This window comes from Schistocerca nitens, chromosome 8 (genome assembly GCF_023898315.1).
Source record: "Schistocerca nitens isolate TAMUIC-IGC-003100 chromosome 8, iqSchNite1.1, whole genome shotgun sequence".
Taxonomy (NCBI): domain Eukaryota; kingdom Metazoa; phylum Arthropoda; class Insecta; order Orthoptera; family Acrididae; genus Schistocerca; species Schistocerca nitens.
In genome coordinates this window covers 35,056,206-35,072,904 of record NC_064621.1, presented here as the reverse complement: position 1 = coordinate 35,072,904, position 16,699 = coordinate 35,056,206, and the positions used below count along the sequence as shown (strand labels likewise).

At 43.5% G+C, this 16,699-nt stretch overlaps 1 protein-coding gene across 1 annotated transcript in view; it reads left to right on the top strand.

Moving 5' to 3' along the window:
• Positions 1-16,699, top strand: part of LOC126199213 (myrosinase 1-like) — a 91,589-nt gene that overhangs the window by 34,855 nt on the left and 40,035 nt on the right. Inside the window, exons 4-6 of the mRNA XM_049935992.1 lie at positions 799-921; positions 1,001-1,184; positions 14,083-14,177. Of these exons, the coding sequence (XP_049791949.1) occupies positions 799-921; positions 1,001-1,184; positions 14,083-14,177 (402 nt within the window). The remainder of the gene's footprint in view (positions 1-798; positions 922-1,000; positions 1,185-14,082; positions 14,178-16,699) is intronic.

Below are 16,699 nucleotides of genomic sequence, written 5' to 3'. Positions count from 1 at the left end.
CGAAGAAATGATCGTCTCTGTGGTTTTTGATTTTATCAGTATATTTAGGCAAATGCACGATTTTTGAAATAAGGTCTGTGATAACTTTACTTTCGAATCCAATATTAAAATAGCAAATAGTAGCAGCACTTCATTTTAAAATCGTTACAATAGGTCTTCCCGCATAAGATACAACATTTTGTACAAAAATATATGATGCTTTGAAGTATTAGTGGTTCAAAATGGCTCTGAGCACTATGGGACTTAACATCTACGGTCATCAGTCCCCTAGAACTTAGAACTACTTAAACCTAACTAACCTAAGGACATCACACAACACCCAGTCATCACGAGGCAGAGAGAATCCCTGACCCCGCCGGGAATCGAACCCGGGAACCCGGGCGCGGGAAGCGAGAACGCTACCACACGACCACGAGCTGCGGACTATTAGTGCTGTATCAACTATTTCACCCTTTATTTTTATGAAATACGGACGTATACTTGCCACAAATAAATCAGATACTGATAGCAAGAGTCTCTTATTAGAAAGGTAACGCTGTCAGCATTCTGTAAGGTTAGATCTTGGTTTTAATTCTGTAGTCATATATCCGAAGGACTACCTATTTTATACACAGCTTGTAGTACAAGTAAGTCTTACAAATGCCACGATGTATTGCTAAAGTTACGTAACTTAAGTTTATTTGCAGGGGAAAGTTAGACTGCGTTTCAAGAACAAAAACCTATTTTTATGAATATAAAAGCGTTACGAGTGAGCAGAGTAACGTGATATTGGTAACATGAAGCTATAATTGGGCGCAGGTGACGATGTACCACTGGGACCTACCACAGGCGCTGCAGTACATCGGCGGATGGCCGAATCCACTGCTTGCCGACTACTTCGTGGAGTATGCCAGAGTGCTGTTCGAAAACTTTGGAGACAGAGTAAGTGCCGGTGGCTCCATTGTTTCTCGCACCGATTTTTGCTCATTGCGATACATGTCTGAGCGCCGTGGTCGCACAGGTGAAGTGGTGGATCACCTTCAACGAGCCGTCCGTCTTCGTGATGGGCTACGCGTCCTCTGGCGGTCAGGCGCCGTCGCAGAACGCCTCCGGCATCGGCGACTACCTGGCCACGCACACCCTGCTCAGGGCACACGGACTCGTCTACCGCCTCTACGACGAACAGTACAGGGCCACGCAGAACGGTACGTTTCATAATTTACTTGCATTACTTTGCTGTCGAATTATCTCAGTCTGTTAACCTGAACGCGGCGTTTAAAGAAAAGTGTAACATATTGATAAATGTAAAGCACTAGTTTGCTTTTGTTCTACGGTATTCCTTTTATTATGTTAGCCGGTTTTCGGCTTGCAAGGCCATCTTCAGACATTTGTTGAGTATTGTCACCAAAGAAGTTACAATGTGTGTAAACAACACTCGAAGATAAGTTACACGTCTACACTGAAGCAAAAAACTACATTAAGTAACATCTTTGACAGTGTGGTGGTAAGGCAATGTAAAAAGTAAAAAACTGAACAGTACATAATAAAAGTAAAAACGGAAAAGACAGGAAAAAACTAACACAAAATAGGAACAGCATGCCTACATATTAATAAACAAAACTAATAAAACGAAATAAATTAGTACTTGACAAGTTAAGCCCCATAAGATTTCACACACATTTGAACATTTGAGTACTTGACAAGGCTACTTCAGGAGGTACAGAACATGGAGAGTGATACACAAACCAATTGAAAGAAGAAAGAATTATCAATGTAACTACTGAATTTATAAGGAACTTAAACAATAGCAATAAGATAAACAGAAATGAATAAATGCAGGAAAATGGAGGAGTGTGGGAGGACATACTGTAAATGCAATCTTTGAGAGTGTGGTGGTACTGCACTTTAAAAGGTGAAAAAGGCTGAACAACACACAAATACAAAAGGAGCAAACAGGTAAAACATTAACATTATACTCAAAACTGTGACTACATAACAGTTTGAATTAAATAAATGAACCAAATAAAATAAAAAACAATATTTCATGAGACAACTACAATAGGTATTAAACCAGTTAGAAGAAAGCCTTAACAATAAAAACTACAGTTTATATGAAACTTCTTGGCAGATTAAAACTGTGTGCCGGACCGAGACTCGAACTCGGGACCTTTGCCTTTCGCGGGCAAGTGCTCTACAAACCTTTTTTTTTTTTTTTTTAATCTCATTTTGTTCGCTTTTGTTCGTTGCATCTGCTCGGGGCGGACGTCGTAAGACATCCGTGTAAGTTCGTTGTTGATCGATTAGCTCAGTTTTTTTATTACAGAGGGGTGCTAACCCTCTGACCGAACAACCAACTGAGCTACCCGAGCACGACTCATGCCCCGTCCTCCCAACTTTACTTCTGCCAGTACCTCGTCTCCTACCTTCCAAACTTTACAGAAGCTTTCTTTCAGGAGTGCTAGTTCTGAAAGTTTCGCAGGACAGCTTCTGTAAAGTTTGGAAGGTAGGAGACGAGGTACTGGCAGAAGTAAAGCTGTGAGGACAGGGCGTGAGTCGTGCTCGGGTAGCTCAGTTGGTAGAGCACTTGCCCGCGAAAGGCAAATGTCCCGAGTTCGAGTCTCGGTCCGGCACACAGTTTTAATCTGCCAGGAAGTTTCATATCAGCGCACACTCCGCTGGAGAGTGTAAATCTCATTCTGCATACAGTTTATATGGATTACACAGACAATTTCAATAAAATGAAAGAACTTAATGAATATAGGAAAAACGGGAATATGTAGGATCAGACAGTGTTGGAAGTAATGAAACACAGAGATGATTATGTGGAGCTTGGGAGAGGGGAAGTGTTGAGCTGTGTCTGGTCATTTAGGATTAGATCTAGATTGTGAGCTAGATGTTTGTTAATTTCCAGGGCTTCCAGTAGGTTGAGTTTATGGCCTTTGTTTGCTAAGTGAAGTACATGGGACACTGGCTGGTAGTTGTGACCCTCACTCAGTACATGCTCAGCAAATGCAGAGTCAGAATTCTGCAACGTACAGCTGCGTTCGTGTTCAGCTTGTCTAGTTGATATGTCTGTGTCTGACTGACCAATGTAAAACTTGTTACCATCAGAACAGGTGATTTTGCATACCCCACTGCTGGCTAAGCCGGCCGAAGTGGCCGTGCGGTTAAAGGCGCTGCAGTCTGGAATCGCAAGACCGCTACGGTCGCAGGTTCGAATCCTGCCTCGGGCATGGATGTTTGTGATGTCCTTAGGTCAGTTAGGTTTAACTAGTTCTAAGTTCTAGGGGACTAATGACCTCAGCAGTTGAGTCCCATAGTGCTCAGAGCCATTAGAACTGCTGGCTAATAACTGGATCTTATCTTTGCTATTAAAAATACACTGGGCTGTCGTGTTCATAACATAGTAGGAAAGCCTATACTTGCAGGCCTTCAGTGCTTTGGGTACAATCTGTCATACCTCTCCCAGACATGATAATGTACACCATTTGTACAATGGATGGGGAAGCAGACGGGGCATGGAGGAGAGGTATAATTTTCCGTTTTTGGTTCCTATGCAAAATGTGGTCAATAAGGACAGGATTGTAGCCATTGGCCATCTAACTCTGCTTTAAAATTATCTGTGGACAGGTGGACAGATATGAGACGCTGTACCATTGAGTGGAAAGCTGCGTGTTTGTGAGCTGTGGGGTGTTGTGGACAAGAAGGTATTACTGTGTCTGTGGTTGAATTTTTTTTATAAATTTTGAAATAATGTGTCTAAGTACTGATGTTAATGGTGAGATCTAAGAAGTTTATTGAGTTGTTGCCAACTTCCATTGTGAACTGAATGTATTTATGTTGACTGTTTAGGTTTTTCAAAAATGTGCTGCCTTGTCTTGTAGTACCAGTCCTCATTACATATCTAAACCATTATTAGATATTTGGACTCAAAGGTTCTTTTTCAGAAAATGTTGTTCAAAATGTTTCATAAATATTTAAACCAACAGTGGACTAAGAGGGGAACGCACAGCTAAACCATCTTATTGTTTATAAAGAGCCACCTTGGAACTGGAAATAGTTCTGTGCCAAGCACGTCTGAGAGGCCAGTCTCAAGTCATTCACTTCCACAGGATTGGCATTAGACTTGTACATCAACTCTCTCAGAATATCAATGCATTCCACTGCTGATATGTTGGAAAACAAACTGCAGACATCAAAGGAGACTATTTTATCACTCTGTGACATAGTGTATCTTTCATCTTATTTACAAGGTCCACAGAGTTTGAAATACCATGGCTCTGAGCACTATGGGACTCAACTGCTGAGGTCATTAGTCCCCTAGAACTTAGAACTAGTTAAACCTAACTAACCTAAGGACATCACAAACATCCATGCCCGAGGCAGGATTCGAACCTGCGACCGTAGCGGTCTTGCGGTTCCAGACTGCAGCGCCTTTAACCGCACGGCCACTTCGGCCGGCTGAAATACCATGCTTTGGTTTGAATTTAGTCTTGCTCTTAATTAAGGCATCCGCTTGGGACTTCCCGATATCGAAGTAAAGGCTTCAGTACTGTTTATACGACGTACAGTTTTAACATGTACTCGAGCTACTCATTCCATTATATCTCATTTATTAACGTGTCTTCGACCGGCCAATCTGGCTCCCCCTGCCGATGTTGACAGGATCAATTCTAAATTCCGGCACATATGTAATAACAAGTTTTCTGGTCGCCAACGTTTTATCAGTGACACACCTTATCATCAGATCTTTGGTTCAAATGGCTCTGAGCACTATGGGACTTAACATCTGAGGTCATCAGTCCCCTAGACTTAGGACTACTTAAACCTAACTAACCTAAGGCCATCATCACACACATCCATGCCCGAGGCAGGATTCGAACCTGCGACCGTAGCGGTCTCGAGGTTCCAGACTGAAGCGCCTAGAACCGCACGGCCACACCGGCCGGCCCAGATCTTTACTTTGAGTTCAATCATCCCTTTCCCTTACTGAAAGTGCTGCGCCATTGATATCCTGGACAATGGTGTTGTTTCGCTTAGTCTTCCTATCACCATGATGGAAGGCGCCTCATCGTGGTATAGCGTCATTCAGAATTTGATCCCGAGCAATGAACACATTCATTGCATTGGTCTTCGTCTGACTAGTCTTCGGGACGTATGGCATCAACGTGATGTACTGCGTGTGTGTGTGTGTGTGTGTGTGTGTGTGTGTGTGTGTGTGTTCGCGCACGCGCGCTTTGATTTTGCGGGCGCTTAACGACGTGGTTATCAGCGCCCTGATACATTTCAAAAGAAATGAATGTTGATGAAACGACACTCATGCACTTACTCCCACCTCGCTCGAACTCATTCACACAATAATTCCATCTCATACGCCTTAAAACAACGGTGATAGTGTGAAAGGTGCTATACTAGGAATTAAACACAAGTAAAACGACAGAGGATCTACAATAACGGCACGGGCAAACATGACCGGCTGACCACTTACAAAAAACACGAGATAGCAAATCATCCTATCAACACATTAAGACCATCTCCCTAAAATCTTGGGAAAATGTTGGACGCTTTACAAAACGTTAAAACTCTAACCACATTCGTTAGAACGTCACTTAAAATAAAGGGCAGCTCCAACGGCAAATCTGCCGCTATACTCTGGTCTGAAAATAAATCACACAGTAATAAAATGTGTAATAAATCACACAGTAATAAAATGTGTACGCCTGTACGCGACAAGCACCACACATCGGAGGGTCGCCAGAGAGAGAAGCCACGCGTAATAGGGCTCTGGCGTACTCGAAGACGAGTGAAGAGGAACTGGTCACGTCGACGTTGCTGGAAGGAGGTACGCCGTGACCAAATTGTGGGCTTCACTAGACGGAGCTTCATTTCCAGCCACTCGTCCTCCCATCGACGCAAGATCTTGTGTCTCAACAGCGAGGCAATAGTACGTAGAGGGGTGGCACACCAAACTAACTGGCGGTCGCAGCACACCTCTTTCGCTTCTATACCTGCCCTTTTATTCCCCCATCTGCCGTGGCACCTAGCAGAAGGTTGCCTCTTTCCACAGTCGTTGTAGCAGGAGGAGAGCGTCCTGGGTAATCTGGACTGTTGCGTAAAAGCGTTATAGAGAGTGTACGGCACTCAGAGCTTCGCAACAGATAAGGAATTTAGTACTCGAAACACATCTCATCTGCTCCAGTGTCCGCAAGATCAAATACAATTTCGCGTCGAAGATAGTAAAGTCCTGAGGCAGTCGGACCTTGAGGACACGATCAGAGAACAACAGAGCAACGAACGGAATCCCCCTGTTTTGACCCACCTGTAAAGACAGCTATGAAGTTTTGGTGCTCTTAAATAATGTATTAAAAACATCTGTAGGAGTACAACGTCCCCTGCGCTGTAGTAAATCTAAAATTACTCTTGGCCTCTGCAATAACTATGGTGGCAGACGGTTAAAACCCTGGATCTGGGATTGTACATGCTCCATACCAAGTGACTCTACATATGCCACACGTGGATCACCGAGGCCCTTGTTGCTCGTGGTCGATTGGACAAAAAGTGTGTCAGAGATGGTGTGGTATGCAGGTGAAGTCGGAATTGTGAGGACCTTACATACCTCACGCACCATGAGAAGCTGCCGTCGGATTGTAAGTGGCGGTTCACCAGTCTCAGCACAGAGACTGGGTATGAGGCTGGTCCCGTAAGCATCCTTGGCAAGTCTGTTCCCTCATGGTCGACAGCGTCGTTGATCTTCAGATAAGAAGGCGTCGGTGATCCATATACTACCGAACGGACGAAAGCTCTGTAAAACTGGAGCAGACGTGCTCTCTCTGTTCCACAACACCTGTGGCTTAGGTACTTTATCATCTTCAGCGTCTGGCTTTCAAGTGTCTCAAGTGTGCCAATCACAACAATTTGAAGTAAAAAAAAACGAGGCCCAGAAAACTCACTGAGTCTTTAAAAAGCAGAACCTATGCAAGATAGGTAAATTAAAAAGACGACGAGAACGATTAAAATGGAGACACACATCTGCAGAAAACTGAAAAACCTGTCTTTGCATCGCACTCCACTAACCTCCGCAGTGTAAGTTGCAAGTGACGAGTCTCTGTTGCAATACTGGAGGAGGAACAGAAAACATCAAAATCGTTCACAAATAAGGAACATTGTACGGGATTCTGTACCGTAGACGTGACACTGTTTATGGTCGTGGCAAAGAGGTTTACACTTAAAACACTGCCCTGAGGGACCCCATTCTTTTACTCAAAACGATCTGACAGCGTGAGGAGGGTGATAAAAATTGTCTCCCTCCCAGATTTGGGAAAGTGCCTGTTTACCATATCTAATCAAAACATTCGAAGAGGATTTGCCGGCCGATGTAGCCGTGCGGTTCTAGGCGCTGCAGTCTTGAACCGCGAGACCGCTACAGCCGCAGGTTCGAATCCTGCCCCGGGCATGGATGTGTTTGATGTCCTTAGGTTAATTAGGTTTAAGTCGTTCTAAGTTCTAGGGGACTAATGACCTCAGAAGTTGAGTCCCATAGTGCTCAGAGCCATTTGAACCATTCGAAGAGGATTTCCTTTTATGTTGCTGGCAAATGTCGAAGCACGCAGTACCGCATTTGGTCGTGTCTGGGGGCAGTATCACGAGTCTCAGACATTGCCGGTTCCATATTCCACTAGGAGAATGGGTGGTTGTAGCACTCAGAATTGTTGGATCTGAAGTCCAACTTGCTCCTCTCTACAGTCACACGGTAGGAGCGAAACGCTGGATCCTGGCTGCAATTGGCTACAGTCTTTGAAAAACGTTCTGTCATCGTCTGAGAGAGATCTGCAGTTATTGTTTGGAGACACACATTTTTCATCACTGCTGCTGTCGGTAAACGACTTTTTTTACCTAAAATCCTAGTGACGGCTTCCCATACTTATGTAAAACAAGTGGGGCTGTTGATGGAGTTCAGTCAGGAACGCTTTGCCATGACGTTTCCCCGCTGTCCTTAATTACGCGTCGAGCCTTGACACTCGCAACCTCGAAGGCTGTGAGGTTGACTGCAGCTGGGCGGCATTTGGACCGTCGAAGGGCCACACGCCTTTTACGGTTTGCTGAACGGACTCATCAGTACACCAAGGTACAGGTCCCACCGCAAGACAACTAGAGGACTTTGGGATGCATAACTCAGTGGCACGATGGGTTACTCGTGTGATGTGGTCCACAAATTCTTGGACGCTACGTTGTCGCGGTTTTGAAATACAGCCAGCTGGCTGAACTGTGTCCACTTAGCACTGCTGACAATCCATTTCGTTGGCTTATGTTCAGATAATGCTCCAACCTGTAGCTGGATCCACAGTGGGATGCGGTCACTCGAATGAAAGTCATCAGTTGCCTTCCACTGAGCTGAGTCTGCAAGGGCGGGAGGGCAGGAAGAGCGATTGATGGCTGGGGACGATCTAGTAGCAGCCGGGAAATCACTGGGACTGCCTGTATTGAGGATTAACAGCTCCTGAGACATCATGAAGTTCTCCAAAATTCGACGAATTCCACACAGGTTCTTCTCTTGCGGACGAGAACACTGGTACTGGGTTCGCCGATAATTGGTTTTCCTTATCCGATCATCTGAAGCTGCTATCTCAGTTAAACGTCTTCTCTCAGACGATCGTATGGTTCCGCGGGCACTACACAGACTATGCAGTAGGGAGTGACAATGCCAACCCCATATTTTTCACCAACATATGACGAATTCGCATTGGAAATGGCAGAGGCTTCCACGTTATCGTCAAAGTACTGGAGACTTGTAGGGTCTCTTCCCTTGTTCTGGAGCCTTTCCGCATTGCGTTCTTGCTAGAGAAAAAAATTGTGTTTCCTTTGAGTCCCAGAATAGTGGAATTTATGTGTATTAACTTTTATTAAAAATGTTTCACACCTGTATTATGAAGCAAGGGCTATGTGAGTTCTAAAAAACGAAATGCAAGAGAGTGGTTAGCGTTCAAGCTCTATAATCGGTGGGTCACTGGATCGAGTCCCGCTCATGTTTTTAATGTATATCTGTTTTTCAACAGTCGTGATATTATTTCATATCTATGAAGTTTCACATGTAATATAACACAAAAATACTTGCATTTATATGAACGTTTGTTGAATTCAGAATGGTATTTGGCTGTTTTCTAATTTTAAATATTATGACAAATACTATATTTATAACTATCCACAAGTAAACAACCAAATGCATAAAATTTTCCTGAAAATGCAAAATGCGTTACTTGTACTTGGGTAAGGTATCCAGAAGTGCTTTGCAGCTGGACGGTTCAGCCTGCAGACACAGAGACAGGACCAATTCAGCATCCATCTTGGGTAGCGATGTGACCCTACTAGTATTGCAAGAACGAAGAATGTTCGTAAGAAATTTTTGGAGAACACAAAATTTGTATCTTTTACTGAAAAAATGAACGTATGATAGTCACTGTCGTAAAAGTCTTCAGTTTCACATAATAGTTCTTCTTCAGCCACTCCGTAGGAATGGATGAGGTCCTCGTCAGTAGTAACTGTCTTTTCTCGTAACATTTCGACGTTAGGCCGACCATGTTATTCTCCCATTGCCACAGCATCCGCAAAAATCGTTGTGGATGATTCTTATCTTCTTGAGGAAGATTATCATAGTGTGCGAAGGCATCTATTGACTGACGTTTTGGGGCTGCATTTTTCATTGAGTCTTCATGACATTCGTCATCCGCAGTAGTGGAAGAATCGGGAGTCGCCTCCATTTTTGCAGCAAAGATGTTAATTTTGTGATTTTCGAAAAACTCACACATGCGCGAGGATCTGTGTCTGCAGGTCGAACCGATCGTCTACAAGGTAGATCTATGTATCTTACCCAACTGCAAGTACGGAAGCAAAGGGAACTTCACAGCAAACATAAACATAGCCAAAGCCTTGCAGACAAACAAAAATTACGCGAAGCGAAATGTAGTGTGAGGAGGGCCATGCGAGAGGCGTTCAATGAATTCGAAAGTAAAGTTCTATGTACTGACTTGGCAGAAAATTCTAAGAAATTTTGGTCTTATGTCAAAGCGGTAGGTGGATCAAAACAAAATGTCCAGACACTCTGTGACCAAAATGGTACTGAAACAGAGGATGACAGACTAAAGGCCGAAATACTAAATGTCTTTTTCCAAAGCTGTTTCACAGAGGAAGACTGCACTGTAGTTCCTTCTCTAGATTGTCGCACAGATGACAAAATGGTAGATATAGAAATAGACGACAGAGGGATAGAGAAACAATTAAAATCGCTCAAAAGCGGAAAGGCCGCTGGACCTGATGCGATACCAGTTCGATTTTACACAGAGTACGCGAAGGAACTTGTCCCCCTTCTTGCAGCGGTGTACCGTAGGTCTCTAGAAGAGCGTAGCGTTCCAAAGGATTGGAAAAGGGCACAGGGCATCCCCGTTTTCAAGAAGGGACGTCGAACAGATGTGCAGAACTACAGACCTATATCTCTAACGTCCATCAGTTGTAGAATTTTGGAACACTTTTCTGGAGACTAGAAATCTACTGTGTAGGAATCAGCATGGGTTTCGAAAAAGGCGGTCGTGTGAAACCCAGCTCGCGCTATTCGCCCACGAGACTCAGAGGGCCATAAACACGGGTTCACAGGTAGATGCCGTGTTTCTTGACTTCCGCAAGGCGTTCGATACAGTTCCCCACAGTCGTTTAATGAACAAAGTAAGAGCATATGGACTATCAGACGAATTGTGTGATTGGACTGAAGAGTTCCTAGATACCAGAACGCAGCATGTCATTCTCAATGGAGAGAAGTCTTCCGAAGTAAGAGTGATTTCAGGTGTGCCGCAGGGGAGTGTCGTAGGACCGTTGCTCTCCACAATATACATAAATGACCTTGTGGATAACATCGGAAGTTCACTGAGGCTTTTTGCGGATGATGCTGTGGTATATCGATAGGTTGTAACAATGGAAAATTGTACTGAAATGCAGGAGGATCTGCAGCGAATTGACGCATGGTACAGGGAATGGCAATTGAATCTCAATGTAGACAAGTGTAATGTGCTGCGAATACATAGAAAGAAAGATCGCTTATCATTTAGCTACAATATAGCAGGTCAGCAACTGGAAGCAGTTAATGGCATAAATTATGTGGGAGTACGCATTAGGACTGATTTAAAATGGAATGATCATATAAAGTTGATCGTCGGTAAAGCAGATGCGAGACAGATTCATTGGAAGAATCCTAAGGAAATGCAATCCGAAAACAAAGGAAGTAGGTTACAGTACGCATGTTCGCCCGCTGCTTGAATGCTGCTCAGCAGTGTGGGATCCATACCAGATAGGGTTGATAGAAGAGAGAGAGAAGATCCAACGGAGAGCCGCGCGCTTCGTTACAGGATCATTTAGTAATCGCGAGAGCGTTACGGAGATGATAGATAAACTCCAGTGGAAGACTCTGCAGGAGAGACGCTCAGTAGCTCGGTACAGGCTTTTGTTGAAGTTTCGAGAACATACCTTCACCGAGGAGTCAAGCAGTATATTACTCCCTCCTGCGTATATCTCGCGAAGAGACCATGAGGATAAAATCAGAGAGATTAGAGCCCACACAGAGGCATACCGACAATCCTTCTTTCCACGAACAATACGAGACTGGAATAGAAGGGAGAACCGATAGAGGTACTCAAGGTACACTCCGCCACACACCGTCAGGTGGCTTGCGGAGTATGGATGTAAATGTAGATGTAGAATGGGTATAGAACATCACTGCAGTATAGTTGTGCGCTTATTGTTTCGTTGAAAAATATGGGACCCACAATCCGACGTCTAGAAATTGCAATCCAAACTTTTATTTTCACAGAATGAAGTGGTTCCTCATGAATACACAATGGATTTTCAGTACTCCCATATGAGAATTTTGCGATTTCATGTAGCCGGATAAATGAAACGGCGCCTCATCAGTGAAAAACGTTTCATTAAGAATATCCGTTCCATTTTGTTGAACGAAATTTTTGAACCATTGACAATTATGCAGTCTCTTGCCAAGATCAGTATTTTTCAGTTCTTGCACGACTGTCACTTTGTATGGGAAATGTGGTGTCACCGCCAGACACCACACTTGCTAGGTGGTAGCCTTTAAATCGGCCGCGGTCCGTTAGTATACGTCGGACCCGCGTGTCGCCACTATCAGTGATTGCAGACCGAGCGCCGCCACACGGCAGGTCTAGAGAGACTTCCTAGCACTCGCCCCAGTTGTACAGCCGACTTTGCTAGCGATGGTTCACTGACACATTACGCTCTCATTTCCCGAGACGATAGTTAGCATAGCCTTCAGCTACGTCATTTGCTACGACCTACCAAGGCGTCAGACCGATGTTTACCAATTATGGATTAAAGTTAAGTATTCCAGAAGCCACGTACTTTTTTTACTAGACTCCTTTAACTGCGTGAGCTTAAACGCGTGCCTTTCGGCTATCTCATAGTGGCTTGGCTGTCTTGCCAAGTCACAACAGGAAAAGTTCTAATTTTTTTCTTACAGCTGCGTGGGCCGTTCCGACACTAACATCGATTTCCTGGGCGAGTTTTCTTACTGACTTGTTCGGACTCAAGGGCATTTTATCGGAAATATCGAGTAGTTTATCCTGAGACAAAACGCTAGGACGACCACTTCGCGGTGCTTCTGTTACTGAACCCGTACTTCGAAATTTGTTAATCAAATCTCGCACAGTATCGCGATGTGGGAGTGTTGTCTACAACGAAACTGAATTAACTGTTTGACGAACTGAAACTGCGTATTTATCGCCAGCTTTGAACACTTGTTCGGCTAAAAACACACGTTATTGAATGGTTAGCATTTTAACAGTGACAAAAACGCAACAAACGAACAAAGGAACTAAACTTAAACGTTCACTTCAACACATAATGACACACACCAACGATACTACTGACGCTGACTGAGATAAACGAAACAGAGGAATGTTGGGAGAGTCCACTCGAAGGGAAATAACCCAGGCAGGCGAACAACCATACGGCACGCGCGGCTACCAATCACACGGCACTGCGGAGAGACTCTTTGAACAACCGCTATAAGGAATTTCGCAACAGACGACAAACATATATGTTCACGGAAACTTCATCCGTTTCTCCGTTCTCTTGTTTCACTTGTCGATAACTATTAATATAGCAACTGCTGTAATAATTAAAATCAGTAAAAGGCCAAAAGCAATCAGTAAATGTTCGTGAAAATATATTACATTTCAATTTCACATATGTATGAAGTAATGGTACCGTCAATCATATGAAAATAAAAAAGAAGAATGAATGGGCTTGAGCAAGCTATCTACCGATTACAGCTCTAGACTTATATATATGCACATTTTATCCATGTCGTCGTTGACTGTAGCTATTTTTATATATTTTTTCTTTCGTTTGTTTGTTTATTAATTTTTATAGTTCTATGAAGCGACAGCAAGAGTGCCACAGAAATGAAATAAACTATGAAACAATATACCTGAAAATGGGCCAGGACAAGAATACCACAAGGACCGGTCAACTCAACCAGTACCTTGACGATGAAATACAAGGTTCAGCATATTTGCGAGTAAGTCGTGGTGCAGGGGCGGGCGCAGACACTTCCAATGTGCGGTGTCAAAATATTGGTGGAAGGCGATTGGGTCTGTCCTGTCCCCTCCATCTACAATGTAACGAACTCTATGGCTGTTGGGCCACTGGAGTTGTACTTGCGTTTGTCCTCGGAAAGTAGGAGGAGTCTGGACGCAACAGAATATCGGCCGAAAAGGCAGTCTCAGCGGCTCGAGTTAGTAACGCTAATCGTTTTTTAAGCCAATGCCAGTTCGCTTCGTCAGCGTGACATTGTTTAGAAACAGCATATACTGATACGGTTGCTAAAAGTTAATGATAATTGTGGTTATAAGCTCTGAGTAGCCAATGAAAGTGTTCACTGTCATGATGACGGAATAATTTCGAGAACAGTTTTGTTTTCATAAGGCACGGAAATACTCTATAACATATAAAATTGCCAATGAAATGTATTTTCTTTAACTAGATGTTAACTACATGACTGTTAATGTCCAAAATGAAAATTGGTTCCAGGTAGCGTAGGGATCACGTTGAACATTGGAGGAAGCGAACCAGCTTCAAACTCAACGGAAGATTTGGAAGCCGCTGAGAGGAATCTTCAGTTCAGTGTGAGTAAGATAAATACTACATTTTCAGTAATTTATAAATACTTATTTTCATCCGATAACAAATTTATCGTATTAAGAAGGGTGTAAGACAAGGCTGTAGCCTTTCGCCCCTACTCTTCAATCTGTACATCGAGGAAGCAATGATGGAAATAAAAGAAAGGTTCAGGAGTGTAATTAAAATACAAGGTGAAAGGATATCAATGAGACGATTCGCTGATGACATTGCTATCCTGAGTGAAAGCGAATAAGAATTAAATGATCTGCTGAACGGAATGAACAGTCTAATGAGTACACAGTATGGTTTGAGAGTAAATCGGAGAAAGACGAAGGTAATGAGAAGTAGTAGAAATGAGAACAGTGAGAAACTTAACGTCAGGATTGATGGTCACGAAATCAATGAAGTTAAGGAATTCTGCTACGTAGGCAGTAAAATAACCAATGACGGGCGGAGCAAGGAGGACATCAAAAGCAGACTCGCTATGGCAAAAAAGGCATTTCTGGCCAAGAGAAGTCTACTAATATCAAATACCGGTCTTTATTTGAGGAAGAAATTTCTGAGGATGTACGTCTGGAGTACAGCATTGTATGGTAGTCAAACATGGACTGTGGGAAAACCGGAACAGAAGAGAATCGAAGCATTTGAGATGTGGTGCTATAGACGAATGTTGAAAATTAGGTGGACTGATAAGGTAAGGAATGAGGAGGTTCTATGCAGAATCGGAGAGGAAAGGAATATGTGGAAAACACTGATAAGGAGAAGGGACAGGATGATAGGACATCTGCTAAGACATGAGGGAATGACTTCCATGGCACTAGAGGGACCTGTAGAGGGCAAAAACTGCAGAGGAAGACAGAGATTGGCATACGTCAAGCAAATAATTGAGGACGTAGGTTGCAAGTGCTACTCTGAGATGAAGAGGCTAGCACAGGAAAGGAATTCGTGGCGGGCCGCATCAAACCAGTCAGCAGACTGATGAAAAAAAAAAAAAAATCGCGGTAATAATATAGTTACTGCAATGGATTAACATGATGTACCCCCCTCTAAGAGTGTAAAGTTGACTGACTACCAGAGATATCATTATGATGGTAGAATGAAAACCATACTACGAACCGCCTTTGATCACCTTGATCCAACTGCAGAAGGGCATATAAAAATATTAACGCAGCAGAGTTCGGAAATCTGTAACCGTGTACTTTGTCATACACATCCTAAGAATAGGGGAAACGATGTTTTCTAAAAGCCTGAACCACACTTCCAACACGGCGCGGAGAGTGTAGCGTGAGATGAATGTCTCCATATTTATTATTTTAAACAAAGCATCTATTCCCAATAGTTTCTACTAAACTGAAATTAGACAGCAATTGAGTGACTCTTACAGCAGTGTCTTCTGGGATAGTGAACAGCAGAGTGTTTAAGGCAACCCCCCTCTTCAAGGCACATTTTGTTCCCTTATTTGCCAGTTTTACAATTTTGTACCGCTTCTGCAGATATCACGTAGCATTCAGGAAGTATAGCGGTAGTGCAGAACGCACACCGTAGGGAGTAAGATTTCGGTTCCCACGCTGGCTGAAGCAGCCGGTGGACCATATGGCGTTGCCAGAGGACGGTGGTGTGAGGCGCTGTGGCTAGAGAGGAGAACGCCGGCTACGTCAGCAGCGAGGTACTGCACGTAGGCAAAGCACAGTTTTACTCTGGCGCTGAAGCAAGTGATCTTATTTAACAAATATTTGCTACCGAAAGTCACTTTTTCCCGTACGGATAATAGGATGAACCTACAGGTCACAAGAACTTTCTTACAACAATATTACGACGCCAGAAATTGACCTTCTTAATAAATAAATGAAAAATTAAGCAAACGGCTACGAAATGTCACGAGTGTAAGTACGAGGTACAGGCTGTGCGCTGTAGTCGCCAGTCGCTGATAGGATGGCTTCCAATCTAGATCTGTCGTAAGACCTTGCTCTCAGGAAACTGTCAGTTTCCAGTTAAATCATTATTAATTGTGTCGATATTATCGGTTTATGGTGTTAAGTAAATAAATACATGATAATGGCATCCCTTTTGAACGTTGTCGCGAATAATACACCGTTCCGCTTGAACACAGAATCACAGCAAGAAGAATTGCACTTTACAGAGAATCTGACGGTGCCGATCCTGCTTGTGTGAGGGACATAAACATCGAGAATTTTTCTGCAAAACAGATCGAAAGAATCCTACACGACGACTCCCTAAGAAAGCCCAAGGACGGATTAACTTAATCTCCGCAAAATTCGGATGGAAAATTACGATTAGTATTACTTTGTGCCTCTTATACCATGTTCTACGGTCTCACTGGCCAAATTGAAACTTTTCTAGGGGTTTACTACAAGTGGGCGGCTCCTGCAAGTGCTATCAATAGTGACGAAGTCTCATTAAACAGAGCTATGCGATGTCTCGAGAAGGAAAAAGTCATCAGCCTCAATCACAACTGCTTCCAAAAGGAGTGTCAACATGGAAACGTACGAGGGCCAATCAGGAATTA